Raw genomic sequence first — 23,948 nt, forward strand, 5'->3', positions numbered from 1 at the left:
CTATGTTTATTAAATATATATACGTAAACTTATTCACAGTTTTACTCCAAGTTCATTCATGTGAAATTTTGGAAAATAAAATTGATACAAATGCGAATAGATCTAGTCTTTAAAACCAACTTGTTAAAAGTAACGGACAAGTTTTTGACTAAGACTTAGAGACATTCTCACAATATTTGGAAATGGAAGGGGAGAGAGCTGAGGGACAGTAACGCAAAGTGATCTATATAACAAGTACACGTACGGTAGAGTCTCACATATGTTATACAGTAAGTCGAAAAACTTAAATTAACTGAGATAATCTATGCGACTCTTGACGCAGTTGACATTCTGTAGAGATGATGAACCGTTGATTCGTCCAGCTTTCTGTGTCTTCTTCGCAGCGACTCAACGTTTATCAAATATATCGCGTATGATTTTAGGGTACTAATGCATAAACATTAAAATAAAATCCGCGATAATAAAGAGTTCATATATACACACTCAATATAAATCAATGGTGTTCAAAGTACGAAAGTGGGATCTTTTCGGTTTGAACGGCAGTTTTTAACCTAATTTCTAGGTAACTAAAAAATTTTAAACTTCGTATACTGGTAGAATGTGTTTATAAAACATAATTTCTCTTGGCTTTATTGAGAAAATTCTATAGGTTGTAAGATATTTCATCTTTAATTTCGAGCATTTCGGCAGTTTTAACCAATCGCTTACGTCCATTTAGATAAATAACATTCTGTGCATAATGAATATGTCCCTCCTTTAAGAAACAGATTGGGTTTATTTACATTTGTGAAGAAAAAAATATACCCTTCCCCCACCCTTAACCCTAAATCTAAAATAGATTGAAATGCAATAGATCGATACTAGGGCCATAATTATGGGTGACATTTTCATTTGACACCGCTAGAAAAAAATCCCATTTTCCGTAGGGGTGTCGTATGAAATTGTCACCCATAATTATAACCCTAGTATCGATCTATAACATTTCAATCTATTTTAGATTTAGGGTTAGGGGTGGAGGAAGGGTATCTTTTTTCTTCGCAAATGTAAATAAACCCAATCTGTTTCTTAAAGGAGGGACATATTCATTATGCACAGAATGTTATTTACCTAAATGGACGTAAGCGATTGGTTAAAACTGCCGAAATGCTCGAAATTAAAGACGAAATATGTTACAACATATAGAATTTTCTCAATTAAAGCCAAGAAAAAAATGATGTTTTATAAACACATTCTACCAGTATACAAAGCTTAAAAGTGTTTAGTTAACTAGAAATTATGTTACAAAGTGCCGTTCAAAAGGAAAAGATCCAGAGATTGAAATGCAATAGATCGATTCTAGGGTCATAATTATGGGTGACAATTTCATATCACACCGCTAGAAAAAGCTGTCGTTTAGACCGAAAATGAGGTTTCGATGTTCAAAGTGCGAAAATTTGGATTTTATGTTCAAAATACGAAAATTTGGTTTTTATGTTGAAAATACGAAAATTTGGTTTTTATGTTGAAAAGATAGCTCTGTATGAACGACAGCCATAATTGTTTAGTGAAAGCAGATCGGAGAAGAAAGGTGAATATTTATCAAACACTGAATGTATATAAAGTCTAGTTTTGACTATTTCTCTACCTTTCAATATATGTGCATGTATGTATTATCTATCGTGTCTGGGTGAACCCTTCATTTAACATCCAGCAATAAACACAAAGCAAAACCCGAGCCGCATTCCAACCCTAAAATGCTTCTGAGATGTTTTTGTTCTTCTATCGCCGATTTATATAAAAATATATATTTTACAAAGAAATGTTGTTGATGCATCGGGACGTCTGTATTTAAGTAGTGCTGTGAAACTAACACTTTTTGTATGCTCTTGAATGGCTTACAAACATCTGCAATTGTTTTTGTTTCAGCGTACGATCTCAGATCAAGTCACTTGCTATGCAAGTACATTTCCATAATTTTTTTTAAATCACTGTGGATAAATCCAGCAGTGACCTTCTCGGGCTCTCCAGCATTTTAATTTCTAAACAGAAACAATCGGGGACAAGGAGTGGGGTTGCAAAAAAACTCATAATTTCTCAAATTTTCTTTTTTATAGCATATGATGAATATATTAAAGGGGAAAAAATATTGAGAGTAATAAAGAAACAAGGAGGGTTGTCTTTGGATGTGTTAGAAACAACAGCCAAATCACCCTTAAATCACGTTTTCCTCTGAAATATTAACATTAAAAAAATTTTTTTACCGAAAATGCTCTTCCCATGGTTTTGAAGTGCAAAAAAAAATTGGCCAAAATTGGGTGATGAGGGAGGATGTGTTAAAAAAAAAGTTTTGAAAACTTCATGCAAAGGTGACACCCACCCCCCAAGGCTGTGGTTTTTAAAAAATGGGGAAAATCCCTGAAAAAATTTTCCACACAGATTTCTGTATAACTATGTAATCTATGCTATTTGAAAGGGATTTGTATAAATTTTTAATGCAAGATACCCATCTTCCTGAAAGTTATGAGGGAAAAAAGTCAGATCATGTGAATTTTCCAGAACTCCTCTCTCCATCCCCTCTCAAAAATTCTTTCTTATAAATCTCTATATACTCTGAAGCTACATCTCAGTGGTATTTGTAGAAAATTTTGTTAAAAAGTATCCATTTTTCTGGATGTTATGAGGCAACAAAGTTGGGGCATATACATCTGTAATATACATCTGTTGTAATGCCCTTTTATTTATAAGATTGTTTCATTTCACGTTTATTTCATTCATTGTTTGCAATGTTCTCCCCCCCACACACACACACACTGCAAAGCTTACAGATGGGCTGCTGAGTCTCTGTGTTGCTTTGCGTTTGACTAGCGTGAGATGTTTGCTTAAAAAAGGAGAGATTATGACAGTGATAAAAATAACGAAAGCATTATTATACAAGGATGTTTTCTTTTCACATATGTGTAATGCTATCATATATAAAATGCATACACGTTATGCCAGTTAATAACGAAAATATTTGTTTCATTTAAATAAAACTAGCAGAAAGCCTGAACTCCAGGCGGTTTTCTTGCTAGTCTTTAATAATATTTTCACTATGTAAAATATGTAAAATATAAAAATTATTAAAATTGGGAATCAAATGTGAAAATATTATTAAAGACTAGCAAGAAAACCGCCTAGAGTTCAGGCTTTCTGCTAGTTTTATTTAAATGAAACAAATATTTTCGTTATTAACTGGCATAACGTGTATGCATTTTATATATGATAGCATTACACATATGTGAAAAGAAAACATCCTTACTCAATTTCTTAAGCAAAAATAAGACAGTGAAACAAAAGAATTTTAGTCATTTATTAACAGTATAGGAAAACATATAAATTGAGTATCATGGCATTACATTTACATTCAATATTTTTAATGCTAAGACAAATATTCCAGCTGATGTCACAAAGAAACCCTATCACAGACTTGTGGTTCTGTTGAGCAACTCACTTTTTACTTCACTGTTCACATCGGATTCATGTCTGCTAAACAAAACTAGAAGTCCTGCATGTTACACTCCCAAATATTCTGATGAGTTAATTATACCTTCATTAAATAGGGTTAGAGCAGAATTGCACTTTTGACTTGGAGAAAAACAAATATTTTTGTTTACAAATGTTCATCCTCATCATCGTTTTATGTTCGTTTTTCATGCCGGCATGGGTTGGACGGTTCGACTGGGGCCTGCCACGTTCGGATGGCACTTTTTACATGCCACCAGCATAGGAATCACAACTACAATTTCCATTTGAATGTGATTCGATTTGATTTTGATGTACTTGACTCAATAGGTCTCCTTAAGCACAGCATGTCACCCTATGCTCCAAGGAACTTTTGAGTGGGCTGGTTATGTGACACTGGTGTGGGTTACAGCTCACTACCTTACAAAAATCATATCAGTCAAGCAAATGCCCTGCATTAAAAACACTAACATATTCAGGACACTATCTCATAAGATTAGCGCCATTCTCTTTGAGCATATAAAGGACAAATTTAGCTGGGGGAAAATGAGTAAGACAAAATAAAGTAAATTTGCCACTTTAATTCTCCAGAATTACATTTGAAAAAAGACTCAGCAAAATTTTAAAATATCATAGTATATCATAGAAAAATGACACATGATATGAAATTAATGAAATTCGACTAAATCTTAAAACTCAGCATAAAATATTCTCTAAGATTTCTTCACAATCTGCTGGATTGGCTCTTTTCCTGATATATTTATACAGCATGCAGTTAGGAAGAAGAAATTATTGAAATAAGTCATTTTGCCCCATTTTAGACATCATTTTTTAAAATTTGAAAATTATCGTATTAGACAGTAGTGTGGGAAAAAATTGACTTGGAATCCAACAGAAAAAAAGAATATCGTTGTTAAACCCCAAATGTTATCCAGATCTTTTATTAGCAACCTCTCAATTGAATCAAAAAGTTAAGGAAAAATTTCTTGAAAAAAATGTATCTGTCACATGACTGTATCAGATTCTCTCAACTTCAACAAGAACAATTGTGCAGACCAATTTTTACTCCAAAAGATGATGCAAACAGGTAGAGAAAAAATAATGAGAAATCAGAAATTACTCCATTTATTCCAGTTACCAATTCATCCCTCTCCTGTATATTATATTTAAACAAAAAAAAAAAAAGAAATTGGCTCTAAATATTTAAATAAATATTGTTTATTGAAAAAAAATTTTTTATGTTCATGTTTGTATTGTATTAGTTTTGTATTAGTATTGTTTTATTAGTTACTTTGTGATTTACAACTGTTATATAAAATATGGATCTATTTGTCTTTCTCTACTTAACTGTATGTTTATCTGCTTTTGACTTTCCTACTTCTCTGTTTGCCAGTCTGTTTATCTACTCATCTTTCTCTGTCTGACTCTCTCTTTCTCATTGTGTTTGTTTCTGTCAGTCTTTCTCTGTCTATCATATTTGTGTATCTGACTATATACTTATCTTTGTCTACCTATCTTGCTGTCTGTCTCTATTAATGTGTTTATATATCTGCCAGTATTCCCTATCTATCTATTTGTCTATATCTTTTCCTCTGTATAGATTTATATTCACAACAAGATGGGATGTGATGGTGGAACAATACCCACAAGGGATGAGTTGGTCAGAACAAAGAAAAAACCTGAACAGGTAAAGATCTTCTGTCTAGAATGCTTCCGTATGAGTCTCAGATCTCCAATTTCTTTAGTTAATCTTTTTGACATAGGAATTATCGTTATTGTTACTTCATAGAGCATGGAGACTCCGTACTCTTCCCTGCTGCACCAGTTTTCCTTCACTTCTCTAATATCTATGAACTCCAATCCAGCCTAGGTTCCACTCATCCAATTTACTGTTTCAAAGTGCAAATCTCTCATTCCTTTATCTATGGTCAGTCCCTGCTGTTCAGGTTGCTCTCTGTAAAGTTAGCAAAGTCCATTCTTTTGCAAGCATTCAGGCCAAGTCTTTATTTTTAGGATACATTCTTACCGTCTTCTTTTCCACCTATCTTGAAGGCCTTTCCATGCAAAATAGATGCACTTGTTTCATTGAGCACCTCACATTTTCTTTAACCATTTGAATGCAGAAAGCGGATATCATCATCATTTAATATCTGTTTTCCATGCTGGCTTGGGCTGGATGGTTTGACAGGAGCTGGAAAGATTGGTAGCCGCATCAGGTTCCATTGCCTGCTTTGGCATGGTTTTCACAGCAGGATGCCCTTCCTAATATCAAGCACTTTACAAAGTTTGTGAGTGCATTTTATGTGGCATTAGCACTGACAGAATTACCAAGTACCTTGCAAGACAAAAGCCCCTTAACTGGAAGTGGAGAGTAGTATGGAGGGAGTGTGGCTTGGTGTTATGTGGGAGAGTAAAGGTATAGAGGGACAAGTGTCTTGCTGTAGAGTAGATACATGAATACTACAGTTGAAAAGAAAGGTGAGTAAGATAAGGAGAGTGATAGTGAGAGAGATGATGGCAAGAATTTGTTGAGACATGCTCTTGAAGGACATTGGAGATGATGAGAGTAAGTGAGGTATTATAGAATCTTGCACTGGATGAGTAGGCAGGACTGAGGTAACTAGTAAATGATGGAGATAAATGGAAGTGAAGCTCAGGAGTGAGAGTTGCCATAGACATGTGAGAGCATCGAGAATAGTTGCTGGTAAGTGAGGAGCTGATGATGGAGGGGGAGGGGGCGGGTGATTGTTGGAGACAGTAGGTAGGAAAGAATATGGGAAATGGAAGTGGTTTAGGATGAGAGAGAGCTAGCGGGGATGCATGTGACTATTCTACTTTCTGGTGGTAGGGAATTGATGGGTGTGAGGGTGGAGGAATTTTTTAATGGGGCAGAGAGGATGAAAGTGGAGTTGGGGCAGAGCTACTCATGGACAAGTATTACCAAAGTGGTTTTAGGATATCAATTCTCCTGTGGTGGACAGGTCTTTCTGAGTACAGCAAGGCACCAGATTTTTGGTCCTTTGTCATCTCCTTCATAAAGCTCAGCAGTCTTCAATATTTCATCCCATATCTTCCTGGGTCTCTCTCTTCCGTAGGTTCCATCCACTTTAAGTGATCTGCACTTCTTTATGCAATTGTCTTCTTCATCCATAACATTCACATGACCAAACCAGTGCAACCTTCTCTCTTGCATGCTGCATCTAATTCCTCTTATGCCTGACTTCTCTCTCATTACTCTAGCACACTAGCATTGTACATCCAGCAGAGCATACCAGCTTCATTCCTCTCTAGTTTTTGCATCTCCTCTACATTCAGAGCCCACATTTCACTACCATGTAACATTGCTGTTCATACACATGCATCATACAATCTTCCTTTCACTTGGAGAAAGAGAGACACTTTTCATTACCAACAGCGGTAAAGGCTCTCTGAACTTTCTCCATACCATTCTTATTCTAGCAATTATACTTTCAGTACATCCTCTTCCACATGCAAATACTTCTCTGTTAGTATGTGTCCATTGCTTGCACTAAATACACAAAATGGCTATATCTGCTAAAAATGTTATTATGTTATTACCATTAATGGCATAAAGGCTTTTTCCTTTGTAAAGAAAACTCTCCTTGTGTTTTGACAAATGGAGACACCCTCAGTGACATTGTCATCCTCATTTAATGTCCCCATTTCCATGCTGGCATGGGTTGGATGGTTTGACAAAAACAAATGGGCCAGAAAGCTCTGCCAAGTTCTGTCTTCTTCGACAATTTTTCAAATTTTTTTTCTTTCTTTTTTTTTTTCTCCAAATACTTTTAGTGGAGAAGATAATGAAAAAGTATTACTGAAGTTGAAAATATCAATTCTACCTTTTAACATCATGGGAATGACCATGAAATTTAATTATGCAAAGAAATAAACTTGGCAGATATGATTATCCTTCTAGAACAAGTGATGTAAAATTTCAAGTTTCCAGTCACCTTAGTTCTTAGAATTTTGAAATCTGGTTAATTTTGGTCTTACAAGGTCTTCAAAAATAGCTGTAACTCCTTGTATATTAGTCCTGTTGACTTGCTCATTGGTCCATTTGAAAACTTTTTGGTCATTTACTTGTTACATCCAGAACTAAACTAGCCACCAGAGATGTTATATGAGAAATTATATTTTATATTTTTAAATATATTAAAGGGTATAACTGAGTGAAAGAGTGTTTAACTTGAGGTTGGAGGTTCCATGGTTCAGTTCAAGGAGCATCCAGGATTGAATTGAGGAATTCTTTATACTGAAATGTTATTTAGTCCAACCCATACCAGTATGGGAAGCAAATAAAATTGAGTTTACAAAAATACAGCCATCTTTGAAATTCACTCAAATTTTGATCATTGCATCTGTGGATTATTGACATTCCCTAAGTAAAATGGGAATCCAGAATGTATCAGTTTAACTGTCTTTGTTGAAACTCAGTTTTTTTTAGCTGCTGTATTTCATAGTGACTATGTCATTGCAAACTTAATTTTTATTTTAATGAGTTGGTATCACTGTTGCATAAGGGGGTCACTCCTGAGAGCTAATCAAATCTCATCCTTCACTTTGATCTTTGTGCTTCTGCACTGTCCAGCTATTATTTCGTCCCTTGATCAGTCCTGGTCCAGCAGACATAACTAATGATGTTGCAGCTGTGGCCATCTCTATTTTCAGATATAGTGTTGCTGAACTGTTCTATTCTTTGGCTCCTTTGCTTTTATTGTATAGTCCCTGGGCAGCACTAATCTAGTAGGCCTTAGATCAGGGGTTTCTGCATATGGCCATCGTACTCATCTTCCCTACAAACCTTTAATGCCCAGCCACACTCTCCTTATTCATCAACCCATACAAATCTATCATATTCAGTGCTTCCACATCTCACTAACATTATCTACACTTCATAAATTGTTTCCCTATTTCAGAAAGACAAAATGGCTGACTTGGCTGCCAAATGGAAACACTGTGCTATCTCACAGGAACCCTTAAGATCTCCTATTATGAGCTGTGAATTTGGTAGGTGAGTGTATGCATTCACACACATCATCATTTAATGTCTGTTTTCCAGGGCTGCATTTTCTTTAATTTTTGTTTCTTTTTCTTCTCTATTTCTGCCGTATCTGCTCTTTCCATATTATATTTATCCAGATGTTTTATATTTATTAACATGTACATGAACAGTTGTTGTGTTGTGTTATTCCCTGAAGAATATTTTTGTATTAAATTAAATATAATGAAGATTGGTTTCTCATTTCCAATCTATTATTTCAGACTATACAACAAAGAAACTGTTTTGGAGTTTCTCCTTGATCGAAACAGTTTTGAATGTGCTCCGAGTTTCAGTCATCTCCGAGGGTTGAAGGTAAATTGCATCTTCCTACATAACTGTCTCAGTTTCAATACCAAGTCAACCCATTGCATAGGTGGGACCAGCTCTTACACTAGCAGAAGACCCTTTTTATTTTTGAAGATAACTATATCAAATTAAATGTAATTTAATAATAAAGAAAATTTGTATTAAATATATAGAAAAATGTAATTATGTTTGTGAAGATGTGACAATAACTATTACAGAAAGAATGTGTGTGTGTGTATATATACACACACACACATATATATACACATACATACATACACACATGTGCATATATATAAAACATTGAGGCACCAATTTTTGGGGGTACCTCACATTTTAGACCCAATTCCAGAGATATCCACACCAGTGAATAAGTGTATGGTTTTCATTTCTAGCAGCTCTAGTTTTTAAGATAATGTACTTAAACTAAAATCATGTATTATCACAATAGAGAAATAGGTTTCCTGCCCTTCTTGGAGGAAAATGGTTTTGCATTTTGCAATGATGTTCAAGGCTTGCTAATGAAAGTGGGTATATCAAAATATGTACCTAGTGAATGGTGGTTATTCTTAAAGAGTTCTAAACAGAGCTTAAAATGTGTGCTTTTACACAACCACAACATTTAGATCAATCTTAGTTTGTCACTCAACTAAGATGACTGAGCAACAGGAAACAATTGCTCTTGTCTTATAGAAAATACCATAACACGAACACCAGTGGTTAATCTGTGTGGATGATGAATTTTTTTCTTGAGTCAGCAGAGTTTATACACCAAGTATCCATGCTTAGGTCACCAAGGTTGTCGGGAAAATGATTCCAGTGATTGTGGAGGAAATACCCTTTGATGTGGGATAGTAGACCTAAGGATGAGTACTGGGTAACAAAATAATGGTCTTTTAGAAAAACTTGGCCATTGGAGAAAAGAATGTCATTTCAGAAGCTTTGGTTGATGGAGATAGGATCATTTTACAACCACTGCACTTCACACTAAGTTTAATGAAACAGTTTGTGACAGCTTTAAACAAAGAAGGGGACTGCTATGATTACATAAGCAGAAAATTTCCAGCATTGAGTATGGAGAAGCTGAAGGCAGGTGCTTTCAGTGGGCCACAAATTGGAACTCATGAACAGCTCACATCTCCAATTCAGTGAACAATGCCGTGACAAGTGAATGGTTTTTGTTCACTCTAGTTGTAAGAAATTTTCTTGGGAGCATATAGAAGATACATGCTCTGAATTAATGAAGAGCATAGGGTCTTCCAGCAGCCACCCTCTTGGCCCAGGGCAGCACTACCTCCTCCAGGCACTTGATGTAGGCCTCTGTGCTGAGTCTGAGGCTGTGTAGGAAGATGAATGGAGGCTAGTGATCACAATCCAAACACCATAATGTTGACTGGATGTTTGATTTTTATCACTCTCAATAAAATGTCCTCTGATTGACACCCAAACACTCTGAAATGTTCATATTGGAGCTTCCAGCACAAATGCCAAGCAGTACAGTATGTTGTTACCAAATTTCTGGCAGAATGAATTGTGTCCTGGTACTGTCTTTCTCACACATAGTACCCAACTAACCCTACTTTACTGTTTAGTCGACAAAATCAAAAACAAGCACAATGTGCATGCGCGAAATTAAAAATATAAAATGGTGACAATTTATCCATCACACCCTGTATGTATATATAAATATAGTGAAATATGTATTGTAATCAAAATGTATTTTTTACAAAACTACACTTAAGGGTGTTGAAGGTTAAAGATTCCCTGCCTTTCAGTAATCAAAAATCAGTTAAAAATTGAACCAATGAGGTAACCTCTATGTGGTGGCTCATCTTGTTAGAATTAGCATCCAATTATCACTCAAATTCCTGTCTTCAAAAGGGAAGGTCACATTTGGTAATATAATTTTCGATACATAATATCCATGGATGGAGGATTGTGTTTGGAATGCGTCAAATCTCCTGTATAAGGATTGGCCTGGAAATAACAACCAGGAATGGCATTTAATGCAGTCCTACCTCTAACAGGTGGTGTGAAGCTGTACAGGCTTCCTTATTATGATTAGTAGTAGCAGTATCATTATTATTATTGGCCTTGTATTTCTTCCCCCCTCATTGTCCTGATAGCAGATATAAAGAAATATTCATTTTTCTTATTGTCTCCATCCTTCTGGAGTTGATAAAATTACCAGTCAAGTAACAGAGCAGATGATGTTGACTTACTCCTGCCTCAAAACTGCTGGCTTGTGCTTAAAGCCACAACCATTATAATTATTATTTTAAAAAATTATAAAATAGAAAGTTATTATTATTATTATTAATAGGAAGAAGATAATCTCACTTGATAGAAACGAATACACAGGGGTTTTCTTTGCTTTCTTGATCAGGATATTAAAGAAGTGAAGCTGACTGAGAACCCTGGAGATTCCAGGCCAAAGGCAGAAAAGGGAGATGGTTACATCGATACGCTTGCTTCACAGTATATATGTCCTGTGGTGGGCATAGAAATGAATGGGATGTTCAAGTAAGTACAAAAGGCTCGTATATACAGTTGTTTGCACAAAATCTTTACACACACCGAAAGATTTTAAAGTCACTGTTTCATTAAAATATATTTCATTTTCAACATTTAATAGTATTTACAGAAGATTTCATTTTTCTGTGAATGCCTTTTTCAAACTGATGACCATTCTGGTTCAGGCATTGCTGATAATGTTTAGCAATGGAACTGCAAACGTCAAGAAACATTTCGTTTGGTATTTCTATGCATTCTCATTCAATAATTGCCCTCAGTTTGTCAACTGATAGAGATTTTATACTGTAAACTTTATCTTTTAAGTATCCCTATAACGAGGTTTGGTGAATGTAGTTGGCATTCTACTGAACCACTTCATCCAGTCCACCTGTTTGGCAAAATCTCATTTGTATGATAGTGTGTTGTCCCCATCTTGCTGAAACTCCACATCTTCAAAGTCTTCTTGAGTGCTTGGAATGACAGATGATCACAGCAAGTTCATCTAAGTGGGGCCATCCAAAAAAGAATGGTTCAATCCCTTTGATGATAAGCTACACCATACTGTAATTCCTGCTAAATTAATAGGATGTTGTTGCATAATATGCCAATACTCCGGTCCCCCCTGGAGAGGTGCAATTGTGGCAGTTAGTTGATTCATTTAATTTAAACATAGCCTCATCACTCCAAACAATCTTTTACACATCTTGCCAAATACCAGGTGCAAAACCCCTCTCTTCAGCTTCGATCATCTTCATTCAGATGAATGGAGCTTCAAATGTAACTTTTCCAATGTCAGGTCTTCAAATCGAAATGGACATGTGATTTTGAAATTTCCATTTCATAATTACTTGACTCACAGATTTCCTTACATCTGGATATACATTTCTTGAACCCTTACTTGCTTTGTGGCACTCATTGATGCCTGAAGTCTTCCAGAATGTTTTTTGTGGATATTCTGAACAGTTCCATCTGTTTCAAACTTATCTCTGATTCCAGTGTTAACAAGTCACAGTGGTGGATCAGTTTGAAACTCCCTTCTAAACTGTCTTTATGCTGCACTTTAGGATAAATTTCTTTTTGTTCTGAGCTTAGTCTAGCTCCCTTTATTATTTCTAATGGGTTAAATCTAAAAAGTGTTACTCCCTTCTTACACTTTGACGACATATCCCCCCTCCCCATGACCCACTGTTCATATTATCTTTTAAGTTCACTTTCTTGTACTTTGAGAATTTATTCTGACACTCCATCACCACCTTCCTTTATCTCTTTTCTCAGCTACTCTCACCCACCTCTCTATATAATAAGAGTTGGTTATGTATTCTTGTCCCTCTATCTTACATTAGCCTTTCAACATCAGCACACAGCTACCTTTCCTTCTCAAATACTCTCCTTTTAGTAGTGCAAGCTTTTTTTTTTTCTCCCTTTCCCTGTTCTTCTGTCTTTCAAGTTACCTGCAACCTCATTAGTGTTTGTGGCACACAAAAAAATAGCACCCAGTACATTCTGTAATGTGGCTGGTGTTAGGAAGGGCATCCAGCCATAGAAACCATGCCAGTACTGACTTTGGAGCACAACATATTCTGGCTTGTCAGGTCCTGTCAACTGTCAGTTTGAACATGCCAGTTTGAAAAGTGGATGTTAACTGATGATGATTGTTTTTACAGTGGAACTTGAAGTAGATAAAGCTATAAATACTGGTTTCAAATTTTGGCTCAAGGCCAGCAATTTTGTGGTAGTGGTTAAGGCGATTCATTGATACCAGTACTTGACTGGAACTTATTTTATTGATCCCGTAAGGATGAAAGGCAAAGTAAAACCTCAGTGGATTTTGAACATAAATGCCACTAAGCATTTTACCAAGCATGCTCATGATTCTGCCAGCTTGCTGCTTTAGATAAAGCTATAAATATAGGCATTTAGAATATTGGGTTAAAAAAATCCCCTTTGTATAGAAAAATGTGTATATATATATATATGTGTGTGTGTGTGTGTATATGTATGTATGTATTTGTGTGTATCTGCATGTATATATATATGTGTGTGTATATATATATATATGTGTGTATATATATATATATGTGTGTGTATATGTATCTATATATATGTGTGTGTTATATATATATATATATATATATTATCTTCATCATCATTTAGCGTCCGCTTTCCATGCTAGCATGGGTTGGACGGTTCAACTGGGGTCTGGGAAGCCAGAAGGCTGCACCAGGCCCAGTCTGATCTGGCAATGTTTCTACGGCTGGATGCCCTTCCTAACGCCAACCACTCCATGAGTGTAGTGGGTGCTTTTTGCGTGCCACCGGCACAGGTGCCAGACGAGGCTGGCAAACGGCCACTATTGGATGGTGCTTTTTACGTGCCATCGGCACGAGGCCAGTCGGGGCGGCGCTGGCAACAGCCACGTTCGGATGGTTCTCTTATGTGCCACCAGCACTGGTATCACAGCTGCAATTTCCATTGATGTTGATCGATTTCGATTCTCACTTGCCTCAACAGGTCTTCACAAGTAAAGTTTTGTGTCCCCAGAAGGAAAGGTATGTATAAGTCGACTGGCACAACCCGGGTTATGGTCTCACTTGTCCTGCCGGGTCTTCTCATGCACAGCACACTTCCAAAGGTCTCGGTCTCTAGTCATTTCCTTAGTGAGACCTAAAGTTCGAAGGTCGTGCTTCACCACCTCGTCCCAGGTTTTCCTGGGTCTGCCTCTTTCACAGGTTCCCTCAACCGCTAGGGTATGGCACTTATTCACACAACTATCTTCATCCATTCTCGCAACATGACCATACCAGCGCAAACGCCTCTCTTGCACACCACAACTGATGCTTCTTAGGTCCAGCTTTTCTCTCAAGGTACTTACACTCTGTCGAGTATGAACACTGACATTACACATCCATCGGAGCATACTGGCTACATTTCTTGCAAGCTTATGCATATCCTCAGCAGTCACGGCCCATGTAGCATGGCTGTTCGTACACACGCGTCATACAGTCTGCCTTTTACTCTGAGTGAAAGGCCTTTTGTCACCAGCAGAGGTAAGAGCTCTCTGAACTTTGCCCAAGCTATTCTTGCTCTAGCAGTTACACTTTCAGCACACCCGCCCCCGCTACTGACTTGGTCACCTAGGTAACGGAAGCTATCAACTATTTCTAGTTTTTCTCCCTGAAATGTGGCAGAAGTTGGTCTCAGAGCATTTTCAGTGTTTATTGCTCCTGAGCATCTGCCACATACAAAAACTATCTTCCTAGTTAGCCTTCCTTTGACATTGCTGCACCTCTTATGTGTCCATAGCTTACACTTGGTACATCTTATAGAGTTTCTACCTACACCTTTTCTACAGATCGAGCAGGGCCATCTACCTGAAGGCATTTGTGATTTATCTACCTTCCTACTTATTAGGACTTTGGTTTTAGCTAGATTGACTCTAAGGCCCTTCGATTCTAATCCTTGTTTCCACACTTGAAACTTCTCCTCTAGTTCTGATAGTGACTCAGCAATTAGAGCAAGATCATCAGCATAGAGGAGCTCCCAGGGGCATCCTGTCTTGAATTCCTCCGTTATTGCCTGGAGGACTATGATAAATAGAAGGGGGCTGAGGACTGAGCCTTGGTGGACCCCTACCTCTACCCGGAATTCTTCACTGTACTCATTGCCAACCCTCACCTTACTAGCGGCATCCCTGTACATGGCTCACACAGCTCTCACTAACCATTTATCTATCCCTAGTTTCCTCATTGACCACCAGATAAGGGATCGGGGGACCCTGTCGAAGGCTTTCTCCATGTCAACAAAAGCCAGGTACGGGGGCTTATCTTTGGCTAGGTATTTCTCCTGCAGCTGTCTCACCAGAAATATAGCATCAGTGGTACTTTTCCCTGGCACAAACCCAAACTGCTTCTCATCTAAACTAACTCTCTAATTAGTTGGGCTATGACCCTCCGTAACCTTCATTACCTGATCCAACAGCTTGATACCTCTGTAATTATTTGTATCTAGGGCGTCACCTTTACCTTTGTAGCAGTTGACTATTATGCTGCTACACCAGTCATTGGGTATGACTCCTTCATGTATCACCTGATTAACTATACGGGTGACTAGGCTATAGCCGACACTACCAGATATTTTGAGCATCTCTGCAGTGATTCCTGATGGGCCTGGGGCTTTCCCTGTCTTCATGCTTCTAATTGCCTTAACTACCAAGGAACTGTCAACTCGGATAGCTGGTCCCTCTGTTGGGTCGACATTCGGCAGACTCTCTTTATCCCATTCATTTTCTTTATTCAGCAACCTTTCATAGTGGCGTCTCCAAACCTCTCTCTTTGCATCCTCATTTAGCGCAAGTGAACCATCATCCATGCGAACACATTTCTCTCCTACCACATCACAATTCTCTCTCATACACTGTCTTGCAACACGAAACACCTCAAGTCTTTGGTCCTCATGGCACAGAACATTGGCAAATTTTTTCTTATCTGCTTCCCCTCTGGCTAAATAAACCTGTCTCCTAGCTTCTCTTTTGGTAGTCTGATACAATTCCCTGCTACCACCATTCTTCCAGTCCTTCCAAGCCTGTCTCTTTTCTCTAATAGCCCTGTCTACAACATTGTTCCACCACCACGTTATTTTGGGTCGAGAGGGGACTTTGCACCAGCCACAGATCTGGTCAGTGGCTTTCAGCAGGTTGTCCCTTAGAAACGTCCAGTTGTCTTCTACCCCATGTGATGCTCTATCCACTTCTACTTCGTCAAAGGCTTCAAGTAATATGTCCCTAAATCTCTGTCCATTCGCAGGATCTTTAAGCTTCCAGATCCTTCTTCTCCATGTTGGTCGTCTTCTGGTTGTCCTCTTAGTCCTGATCCTAAAGTCACTAACTACCAGTCTATGTTGCGGGGTACATTCTTCGCCTGGGAAGATTTTGGCATTTATAAGCAGCCATCTTTCCCTTTTCCTGGCAAGGATGTAGTCAATTTGGCTGGTATGTTGGCCCGATCGGTAGGTGAGTAGGTGGCTGGTAGGTTTCCTGAAGTTAGTGTTGCATACCATAAGATCATTTGCATCGCAGAACTCCAGCAGGCTGGTTCCCTCCTCGTTGCGGGAACCATAGCCATAGCCTCCATGTACACCATAGAAGTCCCCAGCATGTCGTCCAACATGACCATTGAAGTCACCAGCCACAAAGAGAAGGTCTCTGTCGTTCGTCAACGAGGTAGTCTGCAGTAGAGTGTCATAGAATCGGTCTTTCTGTCCATCGGGTAGCCCCGGCTGAGGAGCATAGGCCGATATAATGGTTGCTAATCCATGATGAAGCACTAATCTAATCTTAAGTATTCTGTCACATACTCTGATTACCTCAATTACTTTATCTACCCATTTTTCAGCGATAAGTATCCCCACGCCACCAATCCCGTCAGTGTTCCCTGCCCAGAAAATCTTGTACCTGTGTTCTTTGCCTGTGAGGAACCTAGCAGAACCTTCTCTCCATCTTACTTCTTGGATGCAACATATATCAACACATCTCCGTTCAAGCATCTCGACTATCTCGCCAGACCTACCTTTCAGTATGGCAACGTTGAGGGTGCCAACCCTGAGGGTGTGAGAGGTATGTGCCCTAGAGACCCTGGGACGGTGGACAGTAGCTTCATGCACCTGAAAAGAAAACTCGCATTTGGCAGAAGTCATGATCAAGCAATACAGTAGCCTTCAGTTGAACCTGCATAACACTACCCTTTCATTATATTGCACTGTATGAACATTACCTTACATAGGAGATAGGCCGAGACTAGGGGTAGGGATGGCGAAAGAGCTTTTGCAATCTTCATGGTAAGCAACTCAAGGATGGCAAAAAATAAAAACTTCCGGCATGTGTGGAGGGGGTGGGAGGGCGAGGTCACCACGAACTAGGAAGAGGTTCTGTTAATCGTGAGACTAAGAAAGTAGGTTTGAAAAATCTGAGAAAGTCAAATTTTAGGAGAAATATAAGTGGCTGAGTGTTAAGACTTTGGTAGCTAAGTGAATCAATGAATATAAAGTTATCTTCGGGAGCAACAGGAAGACAAGACTAAACGAAAAACATATTTACATGTATGGCATGTTACTGAACTAGACAGAGTAATGAGAGAATACTGAAAGAATAATGATGACATGTGCTAAGATAGTAGGTAGAAGAAAGTGAGGTTGAAAGAAGGATTCTTATCTTTTATCCGTTCATGATGAGCAGTCCGTTATTCTTCGTTAGGAGTTAGAGTTGAAATTTACAGAAAAACAAAAGACCAAGACAAGTGTATAAACAACAATTTCGTTTAATGCTGAGGTAAGTAAGAAAGTCTTTTAGATTTCAAGCCTCTGCTCTGCAACAGAAAGGAACACGAGGAAACAGAGAGAATAAAAAAATCTTTTGGATCTAGTGGTCAATCATGACACACATACTCACAAATACATTCATTTTTATCCCAAACTGTGAATGATGGCTATGGATAAAACCTCGACACTCAAACTTCTCACTTTGTGTTCTTTAAACTAAGTGACCTGAACATGTTCTTGTGAACTGGTTTCTCCCAGAAATGTGTGTGCCTATAAAGATATATCCATTCTCCATTCCTCTTTATCTTCCTCCAGCCACATTCTCATCTCTCTGCTATACTCCAACCATCCTTAACACCTCTTTCATCCCCTATCTCTCCCAATATTCTCAAATATCTCACACAACCCCCTCCACACTCTCCCCTGCACCATTCATGTATCTGTCTCTTTGAATTAATACAGCTATCTCTCTCCCATCTAACCATTATTATTGAAATCATTATAAGTAGTAAAGAAATTATTATTATTTGCAGATTCTGTTTTCCATGGACATGTGGTTGTGTGGTTTCAGAGCGGGCTCTGAAAGAAGTGAAGTCAGATACTTGTCATAAGGTAAGACATGTCTCAATATTTTTCTCTCTTTGTCATATGATAAGACATGCCTTAATATCTCTCTCTTGACATGTCAAAATCATCATTATCATGCCTCCTTTTTCTATCCTGGCATGGGTTGAATGAGACTTTTCAAAACAGTATTCCATAGCTTTCCTGACACCAACCTGTACTTATTTACAAGTAACATACTCAGTTCTGTTGTTCTCTGCACAATATCCCCAGAACACCAGCTAGAATGACAATCAGATCCAGGGGCCTTTACATTCTGTATAGGAAGGTCAGTATGTGACATTTTAATCCCTGTGGGTACTAATGATGGTTGCATGTTGTCCTGATAGAGTAAGTCAGAGCATCGAGAGCCTATTGTTTTGTCCTTTGGGAAAATCCACAAATTTTCCTACAGGAACAAAACATTTGACAGCCAAAGCCCACGTCAGATTTGCATTTGCTTCATCACTGCCACCCTTCCATGAGAAAGTGATGGCCATCCTTATCTCTGTGACATGGCCACCCCCAATGAAGTGATCCTCCCTCAGACATCCTTCTGTCAGGTCTTCTTTCTAATCTGCTACTATCCTTCAACGTCTGCACCTCCTATGTGTTTGGTGAAATTTGTTACACTTGCTTTTTGTTATTACAGCAGCAGAATTGACTGAACATCAATCTTAATTCATTACTCAGTTCAATCCATTACTAGTATTTGACCCTTGGGTTCCTTTCTTTAGCAAGCATTTTCCAGATCTGAGGATAATTTAAGACCAGTCTTGGAGGCCCTGCGAAAAAGTCTTGAAAATAATGCTTTGCTGTGTTGTGTCTGTTTACTTTGTGATTTTAAATTCTACTGAAGTCATCAATGCCTTTCAACTTTCTGGGGCTGATAAAGTACCACTCAAATACTGGGGTTGATGATGTTTCTCTCCTTTCAAAATTGCTAGTCTGGTGCCTAAGAAATGATTATTAAAAGAAGGTAGTGAAATAAAAGATTTAGGAAGTGTTGGCCACATTTAAATTCCTTGTGGGATTTGTGTATGTTTTGAGTTTAAAGGCTTTGCCTTTCGTTTTTCCTCATTTCATAAAGTATGTACAGAATTAGCTATAGATGTTTTTAAAACTTTAAGGTTTTGTGCTTGTCATGAATTACTGATATTACTAGATATGGCTGTGTGGGGCTAAGAAGCTTACTTCCCACCCAGATGGGAAGTAAGTATATATTTTTATATAGTCTTGGGCCAGACAAATAATCCTTGTCAGTAAATGAAGACTGAAAGAAGGTTGTTGTACGTCTGTCTTTGTATCTCCTTGTTTTGACATGAGTGTCACTGTCACACAAGCAATGTCATTTGTTTCCAATCTTCCATGAAAACATCAGGCCACGGAGAAATATTCCCTTGCTTGGAAACTAATTAGGGTTGGCAAGAGGAAGAACATCCAGTTTTAGAAGATATTGCTCACCAAATTCCAATGGAAAAGTGAAAGTTAAGATGATGAGGATGGCTACTGTTATTTATAATTATTACAAAGCTGATGGATTTGGAGAATCAGAGTAGTGATAAAGGTAAAAAAAAATTGCTCTACAGTATTTGTTGTGTTTCTTTACATTCTGAGTTCAAAATGATGAAAGATAAAGCTGACTTTGCCAGAATTTGGAGTTAATAATGGTTTTGACTTCTTAAAATCACCCAAGCCCTTGTATAAAAATTCCCAACAGCGGGCTACAAGTAACCTTAGATGCCAAGAACCCTCCTAAATATCCTAGCTGTCCCTAATAACACCATTTCCTGGAGCTGTACTAAACTGGCTTTTATGTCTATTTCCTTTATCCATCTGTTCAGATCTTTAGGGATAGTTCCTAATGTACCTATATAACTACAGGGCTACATTTTACCTGCACTTTCCATAGTCTCTGTAACTCAATGGCTAGGTCCTGGTACTTTGCTATTTTCTCATTAACTTTCTCTTCATTTGGGACAGTAAGGTCAGTTATCTGGCACTTTCTATTCTATTTGTCTACTACTACTAAATCAGGCCTTCTAGCTTCTATTACTCTCTCTGTTTGAATGTTAAAGTCCCACAACATCTTTTATTCCTTACTTTCTAGTACTTTACTAGGTTCATGTTCATACCATTTATTAGAATGGACAGATGCTAGCTTTCTACATTACTCCCAGTAGATTATTCTCCCTAGGTTGTCATGTCTTCTTTTTTGATTTACATAGCCTACATTGGGAATTTTCCTGGGTTTTGTTTATCTTGGCTTTTATCCAATTAGTTCTCAATGCTTGATCTTGTGCTGCTAACAAACTTTATTTGTCTTGCTTTTCAGCCTTCTCCTCCCACTGTGCCTCTAGCAACTCTTAATGTACTTTCTCCACTATTACCAACCTAGGAGGTTATATCTGCTCTAGCTAACTCCACACAGTATTCTACTGATATTAACCCTATTCCACCTTCCTTTCTAGGTACTCCTGCTCTTGGGTGACATCCTCCATTCATATTGAATTTGTTTCTAATTCTTCTGTATGATAATAATTTATTATTTAATGAAAACTCTCAGCTTATTTTGCTGGATATGATGGAAAGTGTCAGCTGCCCACAGCCAGCAGACTAAGGTGGCTCCTATTTACTGGTCATGCAGAGAATTCTTGCAGTTCTAAGTCATGCTGATTTTTGTAGGTGTTCTATTCTTACATTTGTACCAATCTTTTTAAGCCGTTTTGGTATTATTATAACAGTGTGGTGAAAAGGTGGACAAGGAAGATGTTGTGATACTCAATGCAAGTGAGGAAGACTTAGAAGTGATGAGAGACCGAATGAAAAGGAGAAGATTAGCAGCTAAACTGGAGAAGGTCTTCTTGATTTTTCTTTTCTTTTCTTTTTGTAACGTTGTTATTTAGCTTCAGTCTAAATTAAAAGAGCCGAAACGATCATCTTAACACACACAATATTTGTCTTTTCCAGGCAAAATTAATTATAATTGAAAAAAATGATACAATTGTAAATAGTTTTTAAATACAGATTTTGTTCGAACTTAGAAACATTGTCTGCTCCTAAAAATAACAAAGTATCAATAGCAGCATATTTGTTACAAAAGTATTTTAAACAATTTTTATTATAAAAATGATGACATCAGGTAGCAGAATACTGTGATTGGGCTTTAAGCGACATACTACAAGGTGTATACCTAAATATGAAATTATTACACACACACATTATATATATATATATAAGCTAGAGTGCAGTGCTGTGAAAACAACATCTGAAAATGAATTTCTGTTATTTCAGAAAGCTAAGAAAGCAGAAAAGAAGAAGTCTGACATCCCTGTTGACCAATGTAAGTCAGCCTATATCTATTGATTTTATTTTACTTTTTTAAATTTGTCAGGAGAGAAATGACAATAGACATGTTCTTTTTAGTCCCTTACTTTTAGAATGTGAGATGGATTTGGCTAGGTAAAGACAAAAGCTGGATGGGGAAGGGTTTCAAAAGTTGTAATATATTATGAAAATAGACTTGATGGCTGGGTAAAACATGTTGAGAAGAGAACACAATCTATAATGTCTGTTTAGTGTAAACTCCCCCATCTTCACAATCTCTCTCTCTCTCCAACTTGCACAGGCATGTATCTCCTCTACTTCAAGACTTTATTCCTGTCCTTTGGCTCAAAGCCACCTCCTTCACTACTACTAATCTCCCTTTACTAAGTTTCTCAAAGCATCTGGGTCATGAGATGTAATTCTTAATTATTCAAGTAGCTTTGCGTTTCTCTTAGAAGTTTCTAGAATGTCTAGCGTTCCATTAATAAAAACAGCTTGCTTACCCTGCTCTTCGCTTCTTAGTCAATTAGACTCAGAGCCGTTTATGTCATTGCTATGTCCATCTATTTCTCTAGGCTTGCATAGATTACTTCATTCAACTAGATTCTACATTTTGATTATGTTTCATCAACAGCCAATGAATAAAATATATTTTTATGTAGTAAATATGTAGTTCTTAAATTTATTCTTCTTCTCTGTAAGAATTCTTGTAATAATATACATGCAGCCAATTCTGAACATATATTCTCACTACACATCCATTACCCTCTATGAAAGGGTATCCAACCATATGGAAGCCATACTCAAGCAGACAATGGAGCTTAGCAGTCTTCTGACTTGCCATCTGTCCAACCATCCAACCCATGTCAGCAAGGAAGGAGGATAATGGCAGATAAATAGATAGATGGATATATGAGGTGCATTCCAGGATGGGGAGTTCAAAACTAAACTTAATTCTTCTATATCTTTTAAGTAAATTTTCTCAAATTCATTCCCACTGCATTCTGTAAAAGTACACTTATATGTATGTAGGCACCAAGCAGCTATTTAATTCACTGTGTGAATGTGTGCACCAAACCATGTGCATATGCTTGCATCTTCATGGATGCTTGTATGAGTGAGTGTACATGTGCCATGCAGCTTGTGCAAGAGTGTTTATACATTCATAGCCATTAACAGTTACTTTGAATACTTTTCTCGATGTATTGCGTGTTTGTTTCTTTTTTGGATTTGTTATTTTATTATCGATCCTCTATATAAATGAAGATATTTCCTTTAATTTGCTGCTTTTCTTTACATGAAATGAGAAGATACATTGCAAAACTGTTATTTTAATGAGCTATATCTATTTATCACCTGAAGAGAGACATCTGTGCTGTTGGATGCTCCTGAATCAGTTGTTGAGTGTCCCACCCATGAGGGGTCAATGCTAGACTTGTCGAGACAATTGTGGTGATTAATAAAAATCCTTGTATCTTGCATCTTTCATTTACATAATGAACACTGTGAAAGTAACCACATTTTACCAGCAAATTATCAGGTAGAAACCATTCATTTTATTATCTGCATACATAAATATACTCCTTATCTTTTATGTAGATGCTGAAAGCAGTAGCAGCAAGATTGCCTGTTTGGTTCCTGGAAAATCCAAATTGACAAATGGTAATAGAATTGCTACAAACACTAAAACAACTGGCAAGAATTCCAAGACAGCTTCTAGAAGCAATGAAAGCCAGGGTCAGACAAGTCTCCAGAAGGACTCTAAAAACAGTGTGGTTTACAAGTCGTTATTTACATCATCAGAAGAGTGCAAGAAAAAGCCTGAACAACACTGGATTACTTACAATCCTCTCTATTTTTAGATATTCAAGGACATTCCAGTCTGCTTGTCATTAAACCACTTCGGTGTTTCATTCATCTCATCAAACAACTACAGTTTTGTGTGAACAGCTGTACCATCAGGGAAACACCCATTGACTTGAGGTGCATGTAGCCTTACCTTTTTTGAGGTGTAAAATTCTTTATATTATTTGTGATATTTAGTTTCTTCTTCAGGGTAATATTTTCATGTTTAATTTGCTCATGCAAGACTTATAATTATGAAGTAGATGATGTTTTTTTATACATGTAAAGATATATTAAATTTACATATATATGTGTGTATACAAGGAAATTTACATATATATGTGTGTATACAAAAGAAACCAGAATTTTGCAATATTATTTAATTCACTTAGTTTTGCATGTTTACACTTTTATTGCTTTCAAAGTATTATATATTTGAAGCATTGCATAAGTCCAGATGCATTTTCCACTGTTTGAAGCAGTCCTGGAACGTTTG

At 37.3% G+C, this 23,948-nt stretch overlaps 1 protein-coding gene and 1 long non-coding RNA gene across 4 annotated transcripts; one reads left to right on the top strand and one right to left on the bottom strand.

The window, feature by feature from the left end:
- The first annotated feature begins 440 nt into the window (after window positions 1–440).
- LOC115223017 (replication termination factor 2) lies at window positions 441–23,775 on the top strand. Of its 3 annotated transcripts, XM_036511988.1 has the most exons (10): window positions 441–516; window positions 1,488–1,567; window positions 5,081–5,167; window positions 8,421–8,515; window positions 8,767–8,857; window positions 11,238–11,374; window positions 18,211–18,289; window positions 21,025–21,138; window positions 21,575–21,623; window positions 23,207–23,775. In XM_036511988.1, the coding sequence occupies exons 2-10, from the start codon at window positions 1,520–1,522 to the stop codon at window positions 23,467–23,469; spliced, it is 963 nt and encodes a 320-aa protein (XP_036367881.1). In that variant the 5' UTR covers window positions 441–516; window positions 1,488–1,519; the 3' UTR covers window positions 23,470–23,775. The 3 variants fall into 3 exon arrangements, with proteins under 3 accessions (XP_036367881.1, XP_029649303.2, XP_036367882.1); XM_029793443.2 differs by lacking the exon at window positions 441–516 and having other exon boundaries at window positions 1,486–1,567; XM_036511989.1 differs by lacking the exons at window positions 441–516; window positions 8,421–8,515 and having other exon boundaries at window positions 1,487–1,567.
- On the bottom strand, window positions 21,666–23,211 carry LOC118767429. Its single transcript, XR_005003354.1, has 2 exons — window positions 22,469–23,211; window positions 21,666–22,375 (listed from the first exon to the last, which is right to left on the bottom strand). It is a non-coding gene; the product is annotated as an uncharacterized LOC118767429 (long non-coding RNA).
- Window positions 23,776–23,948: the final 173 nt, after the last annotated feature.

This window comes from Octopus sinensis, linkage group LG21 (assembly GCF_006345805.1).
Source record: "Octopus sinensis linkage group LG21, ASM634580v1, whole genome shotgun sequence".
NCBI lineage: Eukaryota > Metazoa > Mollusca > Cephalopoda > Octopoda > Octopodidae > Octopus > Octopus sinensis.

Bases quoted from the DNA above. Each gene is read 5' to 3' on its own strand.
- LOC115223017 (XM_036511988.1), top strand. From the start codon at position 1,520: ATGAACGACAGCCATAATTGTTTAGTGAAAGCAGATCGGAGAAGAAAG. The intron at 5,168-8,420 runs GTAAAGATCTTC...TCCCTATTTCAG, and splicing joins CAAAGAAAAAACCTGAACAG to AAAGACAAAATGGCTGACTT. The intron at 8,858-11,237 runs GTAAATTGCATC...TTTCTTGATCAG, and splicing joins GTCATCTCCGAGGGTTGAAG to GATATTAAAGAAGTGAAGCT.